Raw genomic sequence first — 16,488 nt, forward strand, 5'->3', positions numbered from 1 at the left:
GGGTTTTCTATATATAGGATCATGTTATCTGCATATAATGACAATTTTACCTCTTCCCTTCCAATTTGGATACCTTTTATTTCTTTTTGTCTGATTGCTGTGGTTAGGCCTTTCAATACGATGGTGAATAGAAATGGTGTGAGTGGGCATCCTTGTCTAGTTCCAGATTTTAGCAGGAAGCCTTTCAGCTTTTCACCATTGAGTATTATATTGCCTGTGGGTTTGTCATAAATAGCTTTTATTATGTTGAGATATGTTCCCTCTGTACCCACTTTGGAAAGGGGTTTTAACGTGAATGGATGTCGAATTTTGTTAAATGCTTTTTCTGCATCTATTGAGATGGTCGTGTGGTTTTTGTCTTGCCTTTTGTTGATGTGGTGTATCACACTGATTGACTTGTGTACGTTGAACCATGGGAACTTGGGATGAATCTCACTTGGTCGTGGTGTATGATCTTTTTTATGTGTTGTTGGATTCAGTTTGCTAACACTTTGTTGAGAATTTCTGCCTCTGTATTCATCAAAGATATTGGCCTGAAATTTTCTTTTTTGGTGGTGTCTTTGTCCAGTTTTGGTAGCAGGATGATGGCAGCTTCATAGAATGTCTTTGAGAGTGTTCCCTACTCTTCAGTTTTTGGAAGAGTTTGAGAAGGATCAGTATAAGTTCTTCTTTTTATGTTTGGTAGAATTCACCTGTGAAGCCATCTGGTCCTGGACTTTTGTTTGTAGGGAGTTTTTTAAATTACAGACTGTATTTCACCTCTAGTGATTGGTTTTTCAAATTGTCTGTTTCTTCTTGATTGAGTTTTGGTGGGTTCTATGTTTCTAGAAACTTGTCCATTTCTTTTAGGTGGTCAATTTGTTGGCATATAATTGTTCATAGTATTCCCTTATGGTTTTTTGTATTCGTGCAGTATCAGTTGTCATGTCTCTTTTTTCATTTCTTATTTTGTTTATTTGGGTTCTCTCTCTTTTCTTCTTGGTGAGTCTCACCAGAGGCTTGTCAATCTTGTTTACCCTTTAAAAGAACAAGCTCTTTGTTTTATTGATTTTTTTCTATTGTTTTTTAAATCTTTATTTCCTCCCTGATTTTTATTAATTCCTTCCTTCTGCTGACTTCATGTAATTCATGAATTACTTCATGAATTACTTTTTGTAATTCTTTTATTTGTTCTTCTTTTTGTAATTCTTTTAAGTGGTTGGTTAGGTTGTTTACTTGAGATTTTTCTTGTTTTTTGAGTAAGGCCTGTATCACTATGAACTTCCCTCTAAGAACTGGTTTTGCTGCATCCCATAGATTTTGTATGGTTGTGTTTTCATTGTCATTTGTTTCAAGGTATTTTTTAATTTCCTCTTTGATTTCATCATTGACCTCTTGGTTTTTTAGTAGCATGTTGTCTAGTCTTCATGTATTCATTTTTTTCCTCATTTCTTTTTCTGTGGTTGATTTCTACTTTCATGCCATTGTGGTCAGAAAGATCCTTGAGATAACGTCTATACTCTGAAATTTGTTGAGGCTTGTTTTGTGCCCTAGTATGTTGTCAATCCTAGAGAACGTTTCATGTGCACTTGAAAAGAATGTGTATTATGGGTTTTTTTTGGATGTAATGTCCTGAAAATATCAATTAAGTCTAACTGTTCTATTGTATCATTTAGGATCTCTGTTGCCTTACTGATTTTCTGTCTAGAAGATCTGTCCATTGATACGAGTGGGGTGTTAAAGTCTCCTACTATTATTGTATTCCTGTCAGTTTCTCCCTTTATGTCTGTTAGTATTTGTTTTGTGTATTTGGGTGCTCCTATATTAGGTGAATATATGTTGATGAGTGTAAAATCCTCTTCTTGTGTTGATCCTTTTACCATTATATAGTGTCTGTCTTTATCCTTCTTTATGGAGTTTGTTTTAAAGTCTATTTTGTCTGATATGAGTGTTGTGACTCCCACTTTTCTTGTCATTTCTGTTTGCATGAAATATCGATTTCCATCCCCTCACTTTCAATCTCTGTGTGTTCTTTGCCCTAAAGTGGGTCTCTTGTAGGCAGGTATTGTAGGCTCGTTTTTTTAATTCAGTCTGCCACTCTGTGTCTCTTGATTTGGGCATTTAGTCCATTGACATTTAAAGTAATTATTGATAGATATGTATTAATTGCCTTTTAACCTTGTTTTCCTGTTGATTTTATATTTTTTCTTTGTCCCTTTTTCTTTTTATCTTTTGTGGTTTGATGATTCTCTTTTGTATTATACTTATGTTCTTTTTGGTTTTTTGAATCTATTGTATATCTTTGATTTGTGGTTACCCTGTTTTTCCACTATGTTAACCCCATCCTGTATCTGCTTGCCTTAGACTGCTAGTCATATAGGCTCAAACACATTCTAGGAAATGAAAAAAAAAATCTACATTTTCTTACTCTCCTCTCCCACATTTTATGATTTTGATGTCTTCTTTTACATCTTCATGTTCATCTTTTTGCTGTTTATTGTGGTTATCATCACTTTCACAGAAATTTTTTTTAAGAGCTTTTGTTTATAAGGGTTATCTGTATCAATATATTTTTTTTAATCAGTCATCAATTTAATACACATCAGTGTATACATGTCAATCCCAATCGCCCAATTCAGGACACCACTATCCCCACCCCACCGCGGTTTTCCCCCCTTGGTATCCATACGTTTGTTCTCTACATCTGTGTCTCAACTTCTGCCCTGCAAACTGGTTCATCTATACCATTTTTCTAGGTTCCACATACATGCGTTAATATATGATATTTGTTTTTCTCTTTCTGACTTACTTCACTCTGTATGACAGTCTCTAGATCCATCCATGTCTCAACAAATGATTGAATTTCGTTCCTTTTTATGGCTGAGTAATATTCCATTGTATATATGTACCACAACTTCTTTATCCATTCATCTGTCGATGGGCATTTAGGTTGCTTCCATGACCTGGCTATTGTAAATAGTGCTGCAATGAACATTCGGGTGCATGTGTCTTTTTGAATTACGGTTTTCTCTGGGTATATGCCCAGTAGTGGGATTGCTGGATCATATGGTAATTCTGTTTTTAGTTTTTTAAGGAACCTCCATATTGTTCTCCATAGTGGCTGTATCAATTTACATTCCCACCAACAGTGCAAGAGGGTTCCCTTTTCTCCACACCCTCTCCAGCATTTGCTGTTTGTAGATTTTCTGATGATGCCCATTCTAACTGGTGTGAGGTGATACCTGATTGTAGTTTTCATTTGCATTTCTCTAATAATTAGTGATGTTGAGCACCTTTTCACGTGCTTCGTGGCCGTCTGTATGTCTTCTTTGGAGAAATGTCTATTTAGGTCTTCTGCCCATTCTTGGATTGGGTTGTTTGTTTCTTTAATATTGAGCTGCATGAGCTGTTTATATATTTGGAGATTAATCCTTTGTCCGTTGATTGGTTTGTAAATATTCTCTCCCATTCTGAGGGTTGTCTTTTCGTCTTGTTTATGGTTTCCTTTGCTGTGCAAAAGCTTTGCTGTGCAAAAGTTTCATTAGGTCCCATTTGTTTATTTTTGTTTTTATTTCCATTACTCTAGGAGGTGGATCAAAAAAGATCTTGCTGTGATTTATGTCAAAAAGTGTTCTTCCTATGTTTTCCTCTAAGAGTTTTATAGTGTCCGGTCTTACATTTAGGTCTCTAATCCATTTTGAGTTTATTTTTGTGTATGGTGTTAGGGAGTGTTCTAATTTCATTCTTTTACATGTAGCTGTCCAGTTTTCCCAGCACCACTTATTGAAGAGACTGTCTTTTCTCCATTGTATATCTTTGCCTCCTTTGTCATAGATTAGTTGACCATAGGTGCGTGGGTTTATCTCTGGGCTTTCTATCTTGTTCCATTGATCTATGTTTCTGTTTTTGTGCCAGTACCATATTGTCTTGATTATTGTAGCTTTGTAGTATAGTCTGAAGTCAGGGAGTCTTATTCCTCCAGCTCTGTTTTTTTCCCTCAAGACTGCTTTGGCTATTCGGGGTCTTTTGTGTCTCCATACAAATTTTAAGATGATTTGTTCTAGTTCCATAAAAAATGCCATTGATAATTTGATAGGGATTGCATTGAATCTGTAGATTGCTTTGGGTAGTACAGTCATTTTCACAATGTTGATTCTTCCAATCCAAGAACATGGTATATCTCTCCATCTGTTGGTATCATCTTTAATTTCTTTCATCGGTGTCTTATAGTTTTCTGCATACAGGTCTTTTGTCTCCCTAGGTAGGTTTATTCCTAGGTATTTTATTCTTTTTATGGCTATGGTAAATGGGAGTGTTTCCTTAATTTCTCTTTCTGATTTTTCATTGTTAGTGTATAGGAATGCAAGAGATTTCTGTGCATTAATTTTGTATCCTGCAACTTTACCAAATTCATTGATTAGCTCTAGTAGTTTTCTGGTGGCACTTTTAGGAATTCTCTATGTATAGTATCATGTCATCTGCAAACAGTGACAGTTTTACTCTTCTTTTCCAATTTGTATTCCTTTTATTTCTTTTTCTTCTCTGATTGCTGTGGCTAGGACTTCCAAAACTATGTTGAATAATAGTGGTGAGAGTGCACATCCATGTCTCGTTCCAGATCTTAGAGGAAATGCTTTCAGTTTTTCACCGTTGAGAATGATGTTTGCTGTGGGTTGGTCGTATATGGCCTTTATTATGTTGAGGTAGGTTCCCTCTATGCCCACTTTCTGGAGAGTTTTTATCATAAATGGGTGTTGAATTTTGTCAAAAGCTTTTTCTGCATCTATTGAGATGATCATATGGTTTTTATTCTTCAGTTTGTTAATATGGTGTATCACACTGATTGATTTGTGTATATTGAAGAATCCTTGCATCCCTGGGATAAACCCCACTTGATCGTGGTGTATGATCCTTTTAATGTGTTGTTCAATTCTGTTTGCTAGTATTTTGTTGAGGATTTTTGCATCTATATTCATCAGTGATATTGGTCTGTAATGTTCTTTTTTTGTACTATCTTTGTCTGGTTTTGGCATCAGGGTGATGGTAGCCTCATAGAATGAGTTTGGAAGTGTTCCTTCCTCTGCAATTTTTTGGAAGAGTTTGAGAAGGATGGGTGTTGGCTCTTCTCTAAATGTTTGATAGAATTCACCTGTGAAGCCATCTGGTCCTGGACTTTTGTTTGTTGGAAGATTTTTAATCACAGTTTCAATTTCATTCCTTGTGATTGGTCTGTTCATATTTTCTATTTCTTCCTGGTTCAGTCTTGGAAGGTTATACCTTTCTAAGAATTTGTCCATTTCTTCCAGGTTGTCCATTTTATTGGCATAGTTGCTTGTAGTAGTCTCTTAGGATGTTTTGTATTTCTGCAGTGTCTGTTGTAACTTCTCCTTTTTCATTTCTAATTTTATTGATCTGAGTCCTCTCCCTCTTTTTCTTGATGAGTCTGGCTAATGGTTTATCAATTTTGTTTATCTTCTCAAAGAACCAGCTTTTAGTTTTATTGATCTTGGCTATTGTTTTCTTTGTTTCTATTTCATTTATTTCCACTCTGATCTTTATGATTTCTTTCCTTCTGCTAACTTTGGGGTTTGTTTGTTCTTCTTTCTCTAGTTCCTTTAGGTGTAAGGTTAGATTGTTTACCTGAGATTTTTCATGTTTCTTTAGGTAGGCTTGTATAGCTATAAACTTCCCTCTTAGAACTGCTTTTGCTGCATCCCATAGGTTTTGGATTGTCATGTTTTCATTGTCATTTGTTTCTAGGTATTTTTTGATTTCCTCTCTGATTTCTTCAGTGATCTCTTGGTTATTTAGTAATGTATTGTTTAGCCTCCATGTGTTTGTGCTTTTCACGTTTTTTCCCCTGTAATTGATTTCTAATCTCATAGCGTTGTGGTCAGAAAAGATGCTTGATATGATATCAATTTTCTTAAATTTCCTGAGGCTTGATTTGTGACCCAAGATGTGATCTATCCTGGAGAATGTTCCATGCACACTTGAGAAGAAAGTGTAATCTGCTGTTTTTGGATGGAATGTCCTATAAATATCAATTAAAATTTATCTGGTCTATTGTGTCATTTAAAGCTTCTGTTTCCTTATTTATTTTCATTTTGGATGATCTGTCCATTGGTGTAAGTGAGGTGTTAAAGTCCCCCACTATTATTGTGTTACTGTCGATTTCCTCTTTTAGAGCTGTTAGCAGTTGCCTTATGTATTGAGGTGCTCCTATGTTGGGTGCATATATATTTATAATTGTTATATCTTCTTCTTGGATTGATCCCTTGATCATTATGTAGTGTCCTTCCTTGTCTCTTGTAACATTCTTTATTTTAAAGTCTATTTTATCTGATATGAGTATAGCTACTCCAGCTTTCTTTTGATTTCCATTTGCATGGAATATCTTTTTCCATCCCCTCACTTTCAGTGTGTATGTGTCCCTAGGTCTGAAGTGGGTCTCTTGTAGACAGCATATATATCGGTCTTGTTTTTGCATCCATTCAGCAAGCCTGTGTCTTTTGGTTGGAGCATTTAATCCATTCACGTTTTAGGTAATTATGTTATGTATGTTCCTATGACCATTTTCTTAACTGTTTTGGGGTTTTTTTTGTAGGTCCTTTTCTTCTCTTGTGTTTCCCACTTAGAGAAGTTCCTTTAGCATTTGTTGTAGAGCTGGTTTGGTGGTGCTGAATTTCCTTAGCTTTTGCTTATCTGTAAAGCTTTTGATTTCTCCATCAAATCTAAATGAGATCCTTGCGGGGTAGAGTAATCTTGGTTGTAGATTCTTCCCTTTCATCACTTTAAGTATATCATGCCACTCCCTTCTGGCTTGTAGAGCTTCTGCTGAGAAATCAGCTGTTAACCTTATGGGAGTTCCCTTGTATGTTATTCGTCATTTTTCCCTTGCTGCTTTCAATAATTTTTCTTTGTCTTTAATTTTTGCCAATTTGATTACTGTGTGTCTCGGCATGTTTCTCCTTGGGTTTATCCTGTATGGGACTCTCTGCACTTCCTGGACTTGGGTGGCTATTTTCTTTCCCATGTTAGTTAATTTTTTTTTTTTAAATCTCTGTACTGGCTTATTTAGGTGATTTGCTTTCCAACTGTGATTTTCTCTTTCTTACATATTCTTACTTCTTTTCTATTTAGAGAAGACCTTTCAATATTTCCTTTAGGATAGGTTTAGTATTGCTGTATTCTTTTAGTTTCTGCTTGTCTGAGAAATTCTTTATCTTTCCTTCTATTCTAAATGATAATCTTGCTGGGTAGAGTATCGTAGGTTGCAGACTTTTCCCTTTCAGGACTTTGAATATATCTAGCCCCGTTTCTGTAGAGAAATCAGCTGATAGCCTTATGGGGGTCCCCTTGTAATTAACTCTTTGTTTTTCTCTTGCTGCTTTTAGAATCCTCTCTTTATCTTTAACTTTTGCTATTTGTATTATAATATGTCTTGGTGTAGGTCTATTTGGGCTTACCTTGTTTGGGACCCTCTGTGTTTCCTATACCTGGATATGTTTCCTTCTTTATGTTTGGGAAGTTTTCAGCCATAATTTCTTCAAATACATTTTCAGTCCCCATTGGCATGCTTTATATTATCCCATAGGTCTCTTATATTGCTTTCATTTTCTTTTTTTTTTTTAATTTGCCTTTCTGTCTGCTGTCCTGATTGGGTGATTTCCATTATTCTATTGATATTTTCCAGGTCACTTATTTGTTCTTGTGCATTATTTATTCTGCTGTTCATTGCTTTTAGTTCAGTTGTCATCTCAGCAAATGAGTTTTCTAATTTTTCTTGGTTACACTTTATAGTTTCTAGTTCCTCTTTTTTTTTTTTTTTTTTTTTTTACAGTACTCTGCATTTCTGTCAATAACCTTCCTTAATTCTTTCAGTATTTTCATTATCTCCTTTTTGAAATTGGTGTCTATTTAACTGAAGAGGTCTGTTTATTTGTTCTTTCAGGGGAATTCTCTTGGTCTTAACTGTGAGTGGCTCCTCTGCTTCTTCATTTTACTTATATTTCTCTTATTCTGTAAGTTTAGGAGAAACAGTTAGCTACTCTTTTCTTGGAGGGCTATTTATATGTGGGTCCGTCCCAGTGTATCTTGTGTGGGTTTAATATTTTTGGTGTGAGGGCTGTTTTTATTTTTTATTTATTTATTTGTTTATTTATTTGGCTGCATCAGGTCTTAGTTGTGGCATGTGGGATCTTTCATTGTGGCGCATGGGCTTCTTCTAGTTGTGGCACGCGGGCTACAGAGCATGCAGGCTTAGTTGTCCCGTGGCATGTGGGATCTTAGTTCCCCGACCAGGGATCGAACCTACATCCCCTGCATTGGAAGGAGATTCTTAACCACTGGACCACCAGGAAAGTCCCACGAGGGCTGTTTTTTTACAGATACCTGTAGCCTCTTTCCTCAGCATGTGCTGGCCATCATCCCCTTGATAGGGGGTGTGCAGATATGGGAGCTAGTGCCTGGTCCTGGGGTTCTCGGTGGCACTGGCAGATCATGTGCACCCCTGGAGCATGCGATGGGAGTAGAGGCGGCTCATTACCACTCCTGGAGTCCAGAAGGGTGGTCGTGGCAGCTGGTGATTACTCCTAAAGCCCAGAGGGCAGCCATGACTGCTCCTGGAGCTCGTGTAGGCGGTGTTCTGCTGCCTGAGAGCTCCTGCAGGGAAAAAGGCTGTAGTGGCAGGTCCTGCCCCTCCCCTCACGCACCGCCCACACAATGGCACCTGGCCTCTAAAGCAGCCTAGGTTTCCTCCGTGTACACTCTCAGTTGCGGTTGCACCAGACTCTAGCCCCTTCAGGCTGTTTGCGTGCAGCCCACCCCAGTCGTCTACCTGGGTGTGATCTCTGAAGCTCGAGTTTCCACACCCAGCCCCCGCCCATACCAGAGGACATGCGTCTTAGGCTGGGGAGTGCAGGGCGGTGGCACTGTTTGTCTCTCCATTCTAGCTGCTGCAAACCAGTTGCTGCGTTCTCCTCCCAGGCTCCAAAGCTCCCCCTCTGTCCCAGCTAATCTCCCCACTGGTGAGGGGACTTCCCGGGGTACAGGAACCTTTCCTCTTTCACAGATCCCTCCCAAGGGCCCAGGTCCTGTCCCGATTCCTTTCTCACTTTCTTTTTTTTTCTTTCGTTCTACCCAGTTACATGGAGATTTTCTTGCTCTTTCAGAGGTCTGAGGTCCTCTGCCAGCGTTTGGTAGATATTCTGTGAGAATTGTTCCACATGTATGTGTATTTCTGATATATTTGTGGGAGGGGGTGAGCTTCATGTCCTACTACTCCACCATCTTGATCACTCCTCTGCATTGACTTTTGAATGTTAAACCAATCTTGCATCCCTGAGTTAAACCCAACTTGGTCATAATGTATGACCTATATTGGTGGAGTTAAAAGTTTACTTGAGGCTTTTGTGCTTGTTCACAAGGAATATTGTTTTATAGTTTCCTTGTTATGTCCAGAATATATAAAGAACTCTTACAACTCAAGAACGAAAGGACAAACAACTCATTTTGTTTGAAATGGCCAAAAGACTTGAATAGATATTTCTCCAAAGAAGATATACAGATGGCCATTAACCACATGAAGAGATGTTCAACATCATTGTTCATTAAGGAAATGCAAATCAAAACCACAGTGAGCTATCACTTCATACCCACTAGAATTGTTTTAATCAAAAGAATGAAAAATAAGTGTTGTCAAAGATATGGAGAAATAGGAACCCTTGTATATTGCTAGTGGGAATGTAAAATGGTGCAGCTGCTATGGAAAAGAGTTTGGTGGTTCCTCAAAAAGTTAAGCATAATATTACCATATGATTCAGCAGTTCCACCCCTAAATATATACTCAGGAGAAATGGAAACATATGTCCACAAAGGAACTTGTACACAAATGTTTATATTTATAGAGCATTATAATAGCCAAAAGGTGAAAACAACCCAAATGTCCATCAATGACAGATGAACAGATAAATAAATTGTGATATATGCACACATGCACAGACAGACAGACAGACAGACAGACACACACACACACACACACACACACAGAGGAATATTATTCAGTCATAAAAATGAATGAAAACTTGATGCATGCTACAACTTAGATGAAACTTGAAAACATTATGCTGAGTGAAATAAGTCACATAAAAGGACAAATATTATATGATTCTACTTACATGAAGTAGCTAGAGTAGTCAAATTCATCTGGACAGAAAGTATAATGATGGTTGCTAGAGGCTGGGGGTAGGGGAACATGGGGATTTACTGTTCAATGGATATAGAATTTCAGTTTTGCAAGATAAAAAAAGTTTTGGAGACTGATGGTGGTGATGGTTTCACAACAGTGTGAATTCGCTTAATGCCACCGAACTGTACAGTAAATGGTTAAAAGGGTAAATTTTATATTAAATTTTACTACAATCAAAAAAAATAAGAGGAAAGAAAGGAACAAAGAACTGGTAGATGGTACAACTTGGACGAATCTTAAAACATATGCTAAGTGAAATAAGTCAGACACAAAAAGTCACCTATTGTATGGTTCCTTTTTTACAATATATCCAGATTAGGCAAATCCAGAGACAGAAAGCAGGTTAGAAGTTACCAGGGGGTGAGAGGAGTGGGAAATAAGGAGGGATTGGTTAATGGATATGGAGTGTTTTTATGTGATGATAAAAAAATTTTGAAAGTAGGGAGAGCTTGTGGTTACCAACATTGTGATATAGTAAACACCATCGAATTACACACTTTAAAACCATTCAGTGTATGTTAACGTGAATTTGATCTCAGTAAAACACACACACTCACACATTGCCAGTCAAGCAAAACACATCCTACCATGTTTCTCTGGGACATGTGGTATAGGCCTGCAAGGATCCTTTGGGGTCTGGGAAGAAAATGTTTAATTAATCTTTTTAATAAAAATAACCTATTTAAAGTAGTATATATGTATTATAGATTGTTTAAAGTGCTGAAAGCAAATACAAGAAAATAAAAACATCTCATTCCTACCACTCAGAAATTGCTATTATAAGCACCTCCTGTTTTCTTTCTAGAGTTTTCTCTCTCCTTTCTCTTCCCCACCCCCTCTCTCCACACACACACACGTATTTTTAACCAAAATGAAATTATGCTGTTAGTTCTGTTTGTAAATTTGGTGTGTTTGGTTATGATCTTCATCTCTCCATATTGACACATTTTAATTCATCTAATAATTACAATTTAAGTTCCCTCAGTATTCCAAAATTGTTTACAGTAGATCGATCAAATTAGATTCCAGTTTAGGGACATGTATTGCATTTTGTTAAGTCCTTTAAATCCCTTTTATCTAATGTATACACCTCCCTTTTAATGACAGAGATTACTTGAAGAAACCCAGCCAGTTGTCTCATATATTTCATCTTTTAAAAACGTGTTTTGTTTTATATGCTTTTTAAGTACATTAAGTAATTATGTATTGGGGTACATGATCAAAAGTTTTTAGTGGTAAGGGTATAAGCATCACAAATGGTTAAAGACTGTAGGGTATGCAGGTGTTTATTACACTCATTTATCAGTTTTTTGTAGGTTTGAAGTTGTTCAAAATAAAAAGAAAAAAATAAATATTAAAAAAGAAAAAATGGTTTAGAAGATTCCTATTCTAGTCTGCCATTTTTTCAGAGTGTGCACTTGTCAATTCAGGAGCCCACCTAAACCTCCGGAATCAGATTTGGAGGTGCACCTGGGGAAATGGGCATTTCTAACAGTCTCTCTCGTGGTTTTGATGCTCAGGGATGTAGAGAGGTGATGCTTACCTTGTGCTTTGTGATCATTTCCAGAATTGACACCCCTCCTTTGTCTCTTGCATCAGTATTTATCGAGCATGTACTCCAGGCCAGTCCCACCAACTGGGACTGTGAGTGATAGGCTGGAAAGGTAGAGAGAGGCAGCTCTGTGGGCAGTTTTGCAGTTTATTATGGTGGCATCTAACACACTTGCTCCATTAGCCTGTTACCTTCCTTGATGTTCCCCTGTCAGGATTATGAAGAAGCTGTGCTCTTGCTGTTAGAAGGAGCTGCCTGGGAAGAAGCTCTGAGACTGGTAAGAGGACTTCAAAACTCCTCCCTGCATGAAGTGCTAAGCAGGGCAAGAGCCTGCACAGGGGAGACAGTGTCAGCCGGAGTCCCTTGTCTTCTGAGCTACTGAAATTTGTTAGAAATAGTTCAGGTTCCTGGTCTAAGGATAAGCAGTGCTTTTAAAACCATTTTAAAAATTTATTCTTGATGTTTGGAATTAGTCCTCTAAATGTGAAATATTACTAATTTTTACTGAAATGAATTGAGTTTTCATTGGCTACCTTATAGGAGGCCTACTCCTCTGGAAAATATCCTGTCACCTCTGAAAGTGATCCATTTCCAAGTATCTTAACTTTCCAGTGATTTGAAGTTTTCCTGCCTAAAATTGTTGTATTTTTTTTTTTAGGTACACAAATATAACAGACCAGATATTATAGAAACCAACGTAAAGCCTTCCATTTTAGAAGGTGAGGGTTACATTTTAGATAGAATTCCTGATTCGGAAGTATAGAACTGCGGGGGGAGAGGGAGACGGGAGGGTACTGCCGGTGCTATTACATCCTTTAATCATGTCAGTGATGAAAGGACTCATTATATCGAGTCAATCAGAGTTCTCCACTGGGTGTGAAATTTACTTCTGACCGTGGTTTTTAAATATGCTAAGTTGCTAAATAGTAGCACATAACTTATTTGAATGCTAAAAACCTGTGATAAGATACAATTAAGAATCTTTGGGAATAGTTGGTAAACTCAAATATGAACTGTATATTAGATAATATTGTATCAAATGGTTAATTTCCTGCATTTAATAATTGTATTGTGGTTATATAGATGATATCCTGATTCTTAGAGATGCTGAAGTATTTAAGAGGGAAGAATCATATCTGCAACTTCCTCTCAAAGGGTTCCACAAAAATAAGTTGTGTGTGTGTGTGTGTGTGTGTGTGTGTGTGTGTGTGTGTAGAAACAGAGGAAGCCAAAAATATGGCAAAATGTTAATAATTGATAAATCCAAGTGAAGGGTACATGTATGTACATTGAATTACTGCAACCTTTAAGTAGGTCTGAAACTTTTTCAAAACAAAAATTTTTTAAAAATAAGAAGGGATTCCCTGGTGGTCCAGTGGTTAAGACTCCGCGCTTCCACTGCAGGGGGCACGGGTTTGATCCCTGGTCGAGGAACTAAGATCCTGCATGCTGTGTGGTGCAGCCAAAATAATAATAATAATAATAAAAAGAAGAACCTTTGCAGATGGTTCCTCGATAACAGATGAGTTTTATCAGTTCTAGAATACTCTGGTGTTCACTGTATCCCTTAAAAGCAAAGTGCAAAAGAAGGACATCAGTTTGACTTATAAAAGTCTTTGGGAGTAGAGGTTGATTTTAAGCTCTGCACAGTCTACCCTGTAAGTAATGTCTGGCCTTTCTGACATTAACATGTATTCATATTCTTACCCTGCCTGCTCTCTACTACCCTGTCCTACTTAAAACTGGGAGGGTTCTTTGTGTATCATTCACTTTAGGTACTCCTAACTGGATACTGGAAGCATCCTTCCTGGCCCTATAACAATCCATCTAGCCCACTCTTACTTGATTTTTCTCCACTAATTAGAACCGAGAAAAAGTGCTGACAGTTCATCTACAAAGACCTAATACTTATATGTTTAAGCATTTCAGCGACTTTCCTCCTATTTTTGTTAACAGCTTCCTGTGCACTCCTTTTATTTACTAGTCTTCTCTTGGGTTAGATACCAAGTCTTTTGTTCAGGTGATTTTGTAAGTTTAGTGGTAGAGAGTATTCTAGGATGATGTTGATGAACTTTAAGATCTAGAATCTCAATCTCTAGTTCTTTCTCCTATAGCAATGTTGGTTACTTCTCATTAAAGAAAAAATTCTTGCTTGAAAAACCTGGTAACTTCTTTTCTTTGTTAAGCTCCAACTCCCTCACTAACCCCCCCACTCTAGTTTTATCCCTTTGTTTAAACGTGCTCAAATTATTTTCCATCTGCACCCTTAGCCCAGAAAAATTATATGGCGTTTCTGGACTCTCAGACAGCCACATTCAGTCGCCATAAAGCACGTCTGTTGGTGGTGCGAGAGCTCAAGGAGCAAGCACAGCAGGTGCATCTGGGTGAGTGCCCGCCTGAAGACACCGCCTGAAGACACCGACGCTTGGGGGGTGGTGAGGGGCAGCATCGCACTTTGTCTTAGCTGCTTACTCTCCCTCCCGCAGTGTGATTACTGTGCCAAGTGGAAGTCCGAGGCCTCTGAGGGTCTGTGAGGGTCTTTGTTGTGGGTACTGGGGAGAGCTTGGGGGCAGGACCAGGTGCCAACAGGTAGAGCTCTGCCAAACATTCTCTCCACACCCCGACCAGAGCAGTGGACTACTGTATTTACACAGTGATCTCCTCATTTCCAGAAGTTCCTGTGCTTTAAAAAAAAAAAAAAAAAAAAAAGACTTGCCTGGTGGTCCAGTGGTTAAGACTCTGCACTTCCAACGCAGGGGGCCCAGGTTCGATCCCTGGTCAGGGAACTAGATCCCACATGCCACAACGAAGATATTGCACACGGCAACAAAGATCCCACGAGTGACAACTAAGACCCGGCGCAGCTAGCTAGCTAGCTAAATAAATAAATAAAAATGTTTTATGTAAAAAGAATAAAGTTTGGTAAAGTACTAGTTTACAGTAATAAAACTGTATTTATTATCTTATTTCATTTTGAGGTCAACTTTGTATTAGTTTTCATATGTCCTTAGATATGACCTGGTTAACTGTAGTTCCCTTACCCCACTGAAGGTAAACCCTCATTTGCAGGTAGTTTTCATTCTGTCTGGTTCTTCTCTTCTAGATGATGAGGCACCCCACGGTCAAGAGTCAGATCTCTTCTCTGAAACTAGCAGTGTCATGAGTGGCAGTGACATGAGTGGCAAATATTCCCACAGTAACTCCAGAATATCAGCGTATGTATCATGTTTATTTAGCACATTGACCGTGCCCTGGGTATATGGAGAAAGTACAAGTAAATAGGTCAGTTTTCCAACAGGACAGTGCAGCAGGAGGGGGAGTACATTCTTCAAGGCCCTGTGGAAGCTGTGCAAGGACCTTCCCAGCGTATCTAAGAGATTAGAATCAGCTTTGAAATGTTTTCTGCTGCAGCTTCGTGGCCTATGTGTTTGCCCATCACCCACATGGCACTTACACTGGGTACTCAATTTATATATGACATCTAACTTTATTCATTTAAGAAATATTAAGTGACTATAATGTGTAGCCACTGAGAAAAATATAAAGATTATAAAGAAAAAAGATTTCACACTTCTTCAATTCAAAATTCAACTGGTCAGAAGTATAATCGAGCTAGTTGTAGTGGATGTTACCAAAACCTTTTAAGGAGATGTGAGTTATAAGAGCTTGTACTCTACCTTGGGAAACAAAACAATGCAAGATTATATATTTAAACCAAATTGTGCTTTAGGAATTCAGAATGGAGACCTGTGAGGTTGTGTGGTGCAATCAGAAACTGCAAGAAAGCCACCTAGAAATGGGCTTTGAGAGTTGGGGTGAGAGTCCCAGACAAAACAAATGGCATAATGAAAGACCTCTGAGGCAGGAGAGAATGTGGGATTCATATATATTTTATGATATTCAAATTCCAATCTGGTATGTCTGTTATCTTACTTCAACTTAATTTTGTTGCCTTTAAACTTATTTGGTTTTTGCTACAAAATTGAAGCTGTTTGTTGTTCTTTTCATTTTTCCACCTCTTATTATCAGATGAAATCCGATTTTATTCTGTATTTTAATCAAAACTTCAAGGCCAGGCATCACTTTTTAGGGTTTTCCTTATTACTTCCTGCCTTTTCTCTCCCAATTTAATTTTTATGTATCATTTTAACACCTTCACCATTTTCCCCAAAATACAAATACCATCTGTATATACTCTGGTTTCCCAGAAAGTTGGTGGCCAATAGTTACATTCATTTTAATCTGTTCAGCACAAGGAGAGCCCCTTTTAAAACATCTCTAATTTCTAACAGGAGATCATCTAAGAATCGGCGCAAAGCGGAACGGAAGAAGCACAGCCTCAAGGAAGGGAGTCCACTGGAGGATCTGGCCCTTTTGGAGGCATTGAGTGAAGTGGTGCAGGGCACTGAAAAATTGAAAGGTATATTCTCAATACTGATGATTCTTGCCCACAAAAAACATAGTAAATTCGTCACTTCAAGGTGCATTCCTGAAACAAAACTTCTCAGCCAATAGCCTAGACATCTTCCTCTTTGGCATCCACCTACCTGAGCTGTGAGAGACTATCACTGAAACCAGGATAAAGATGGAGGAGGCACTGCTTTCCTGCTTTGGCTCTAGTGGGTTTGTTTTCTTTTTGTAGTAGATATGTTGAATTATTCCAGCTTTTGGGGAGAAAGAAGAAAATGTGGGAGATATTGTAGTATGC

The 16,488-nt window shown here is 37.9% G+C and overlaps 1 protein-coding gene and 1 long non-coding RNA gene across 5 annotated transcripts in view; one reads left to right on the plus strand and one right to left on the minus strand.

Moving 5' to 3' along the window:
• Positions 1 to 16,488, plus strand: part of ELP1 (elongator acetyltransferase complex subunit 1) — a 66,639-nt gene that overhangs the window by 42,752 nt on the left and 7,399 nt on the right. Inside the window, exons 30-34 of the mRNA XM_082403763.1 lie at positions 11,995 to 12,057; positions 12,439 to 12,499; positions 14,051 to 14,164; positions 14,884 to 14,995; positions 16,073 to 16,200. Coding sequence (XP_082259889.1) covers positions 11,995 to 12,057; positions 12,439 to 12,499; positions 14,051 to 14,164; positions 14,884 to 14,995; positions 16,073 to 16,200 — 478 coding nt within the window. The remainder of the gene's footprint in view (positions 1 to 11,994; positions 12,058 to 12,438; positions 12,500 to 14,050; positions 14,165 to 14,883; positions 14,996 to 16,072; positions 16,201 to 16,488) is intronic.
• The window catches only part of LOC309634290, a 66,842-nt gene that overhangs the window by 26,450 nt on the left and 23,904 nt on the right, over positions 1 to 16,488 (minus strand). The window contains exons 5-6 of one of the 4 annotated variants that reach the window (XR_014247925.1): positions 11,772 to 11,884; positions 10,816 to 10,864 (exon numbers count right to left, since the gene is read on the minus strand). This is a non-coding gene — a long non-coding RNA (uncharacterized lncRNA). Of the gene's footprint in view, positions 1 to 10,815; positions 10,865 to 11,771; positions 11,885 to 14,936; positions 15,032 to 16,058; positions 16,186 to 16,327; positions 16,445 to 16,488 lie in introns of those variants that run through there. The other 3 variants (XR_014247926.1, XR_014247927.1, XR_014247924.1) reach the window with 3 other exon arrangements.

This window comes from Balaenoptera borealis, assembly GCF_965194805.1.
Source record: "Balaenoptera borealis genome assembly, chromosome: 8".
NCBI lineage: Eukaryota > Metazoa > Chordata > Mammalia > Artiodactyla > Balaenopteridae > Balaenoptera > Balaenoptera borealis.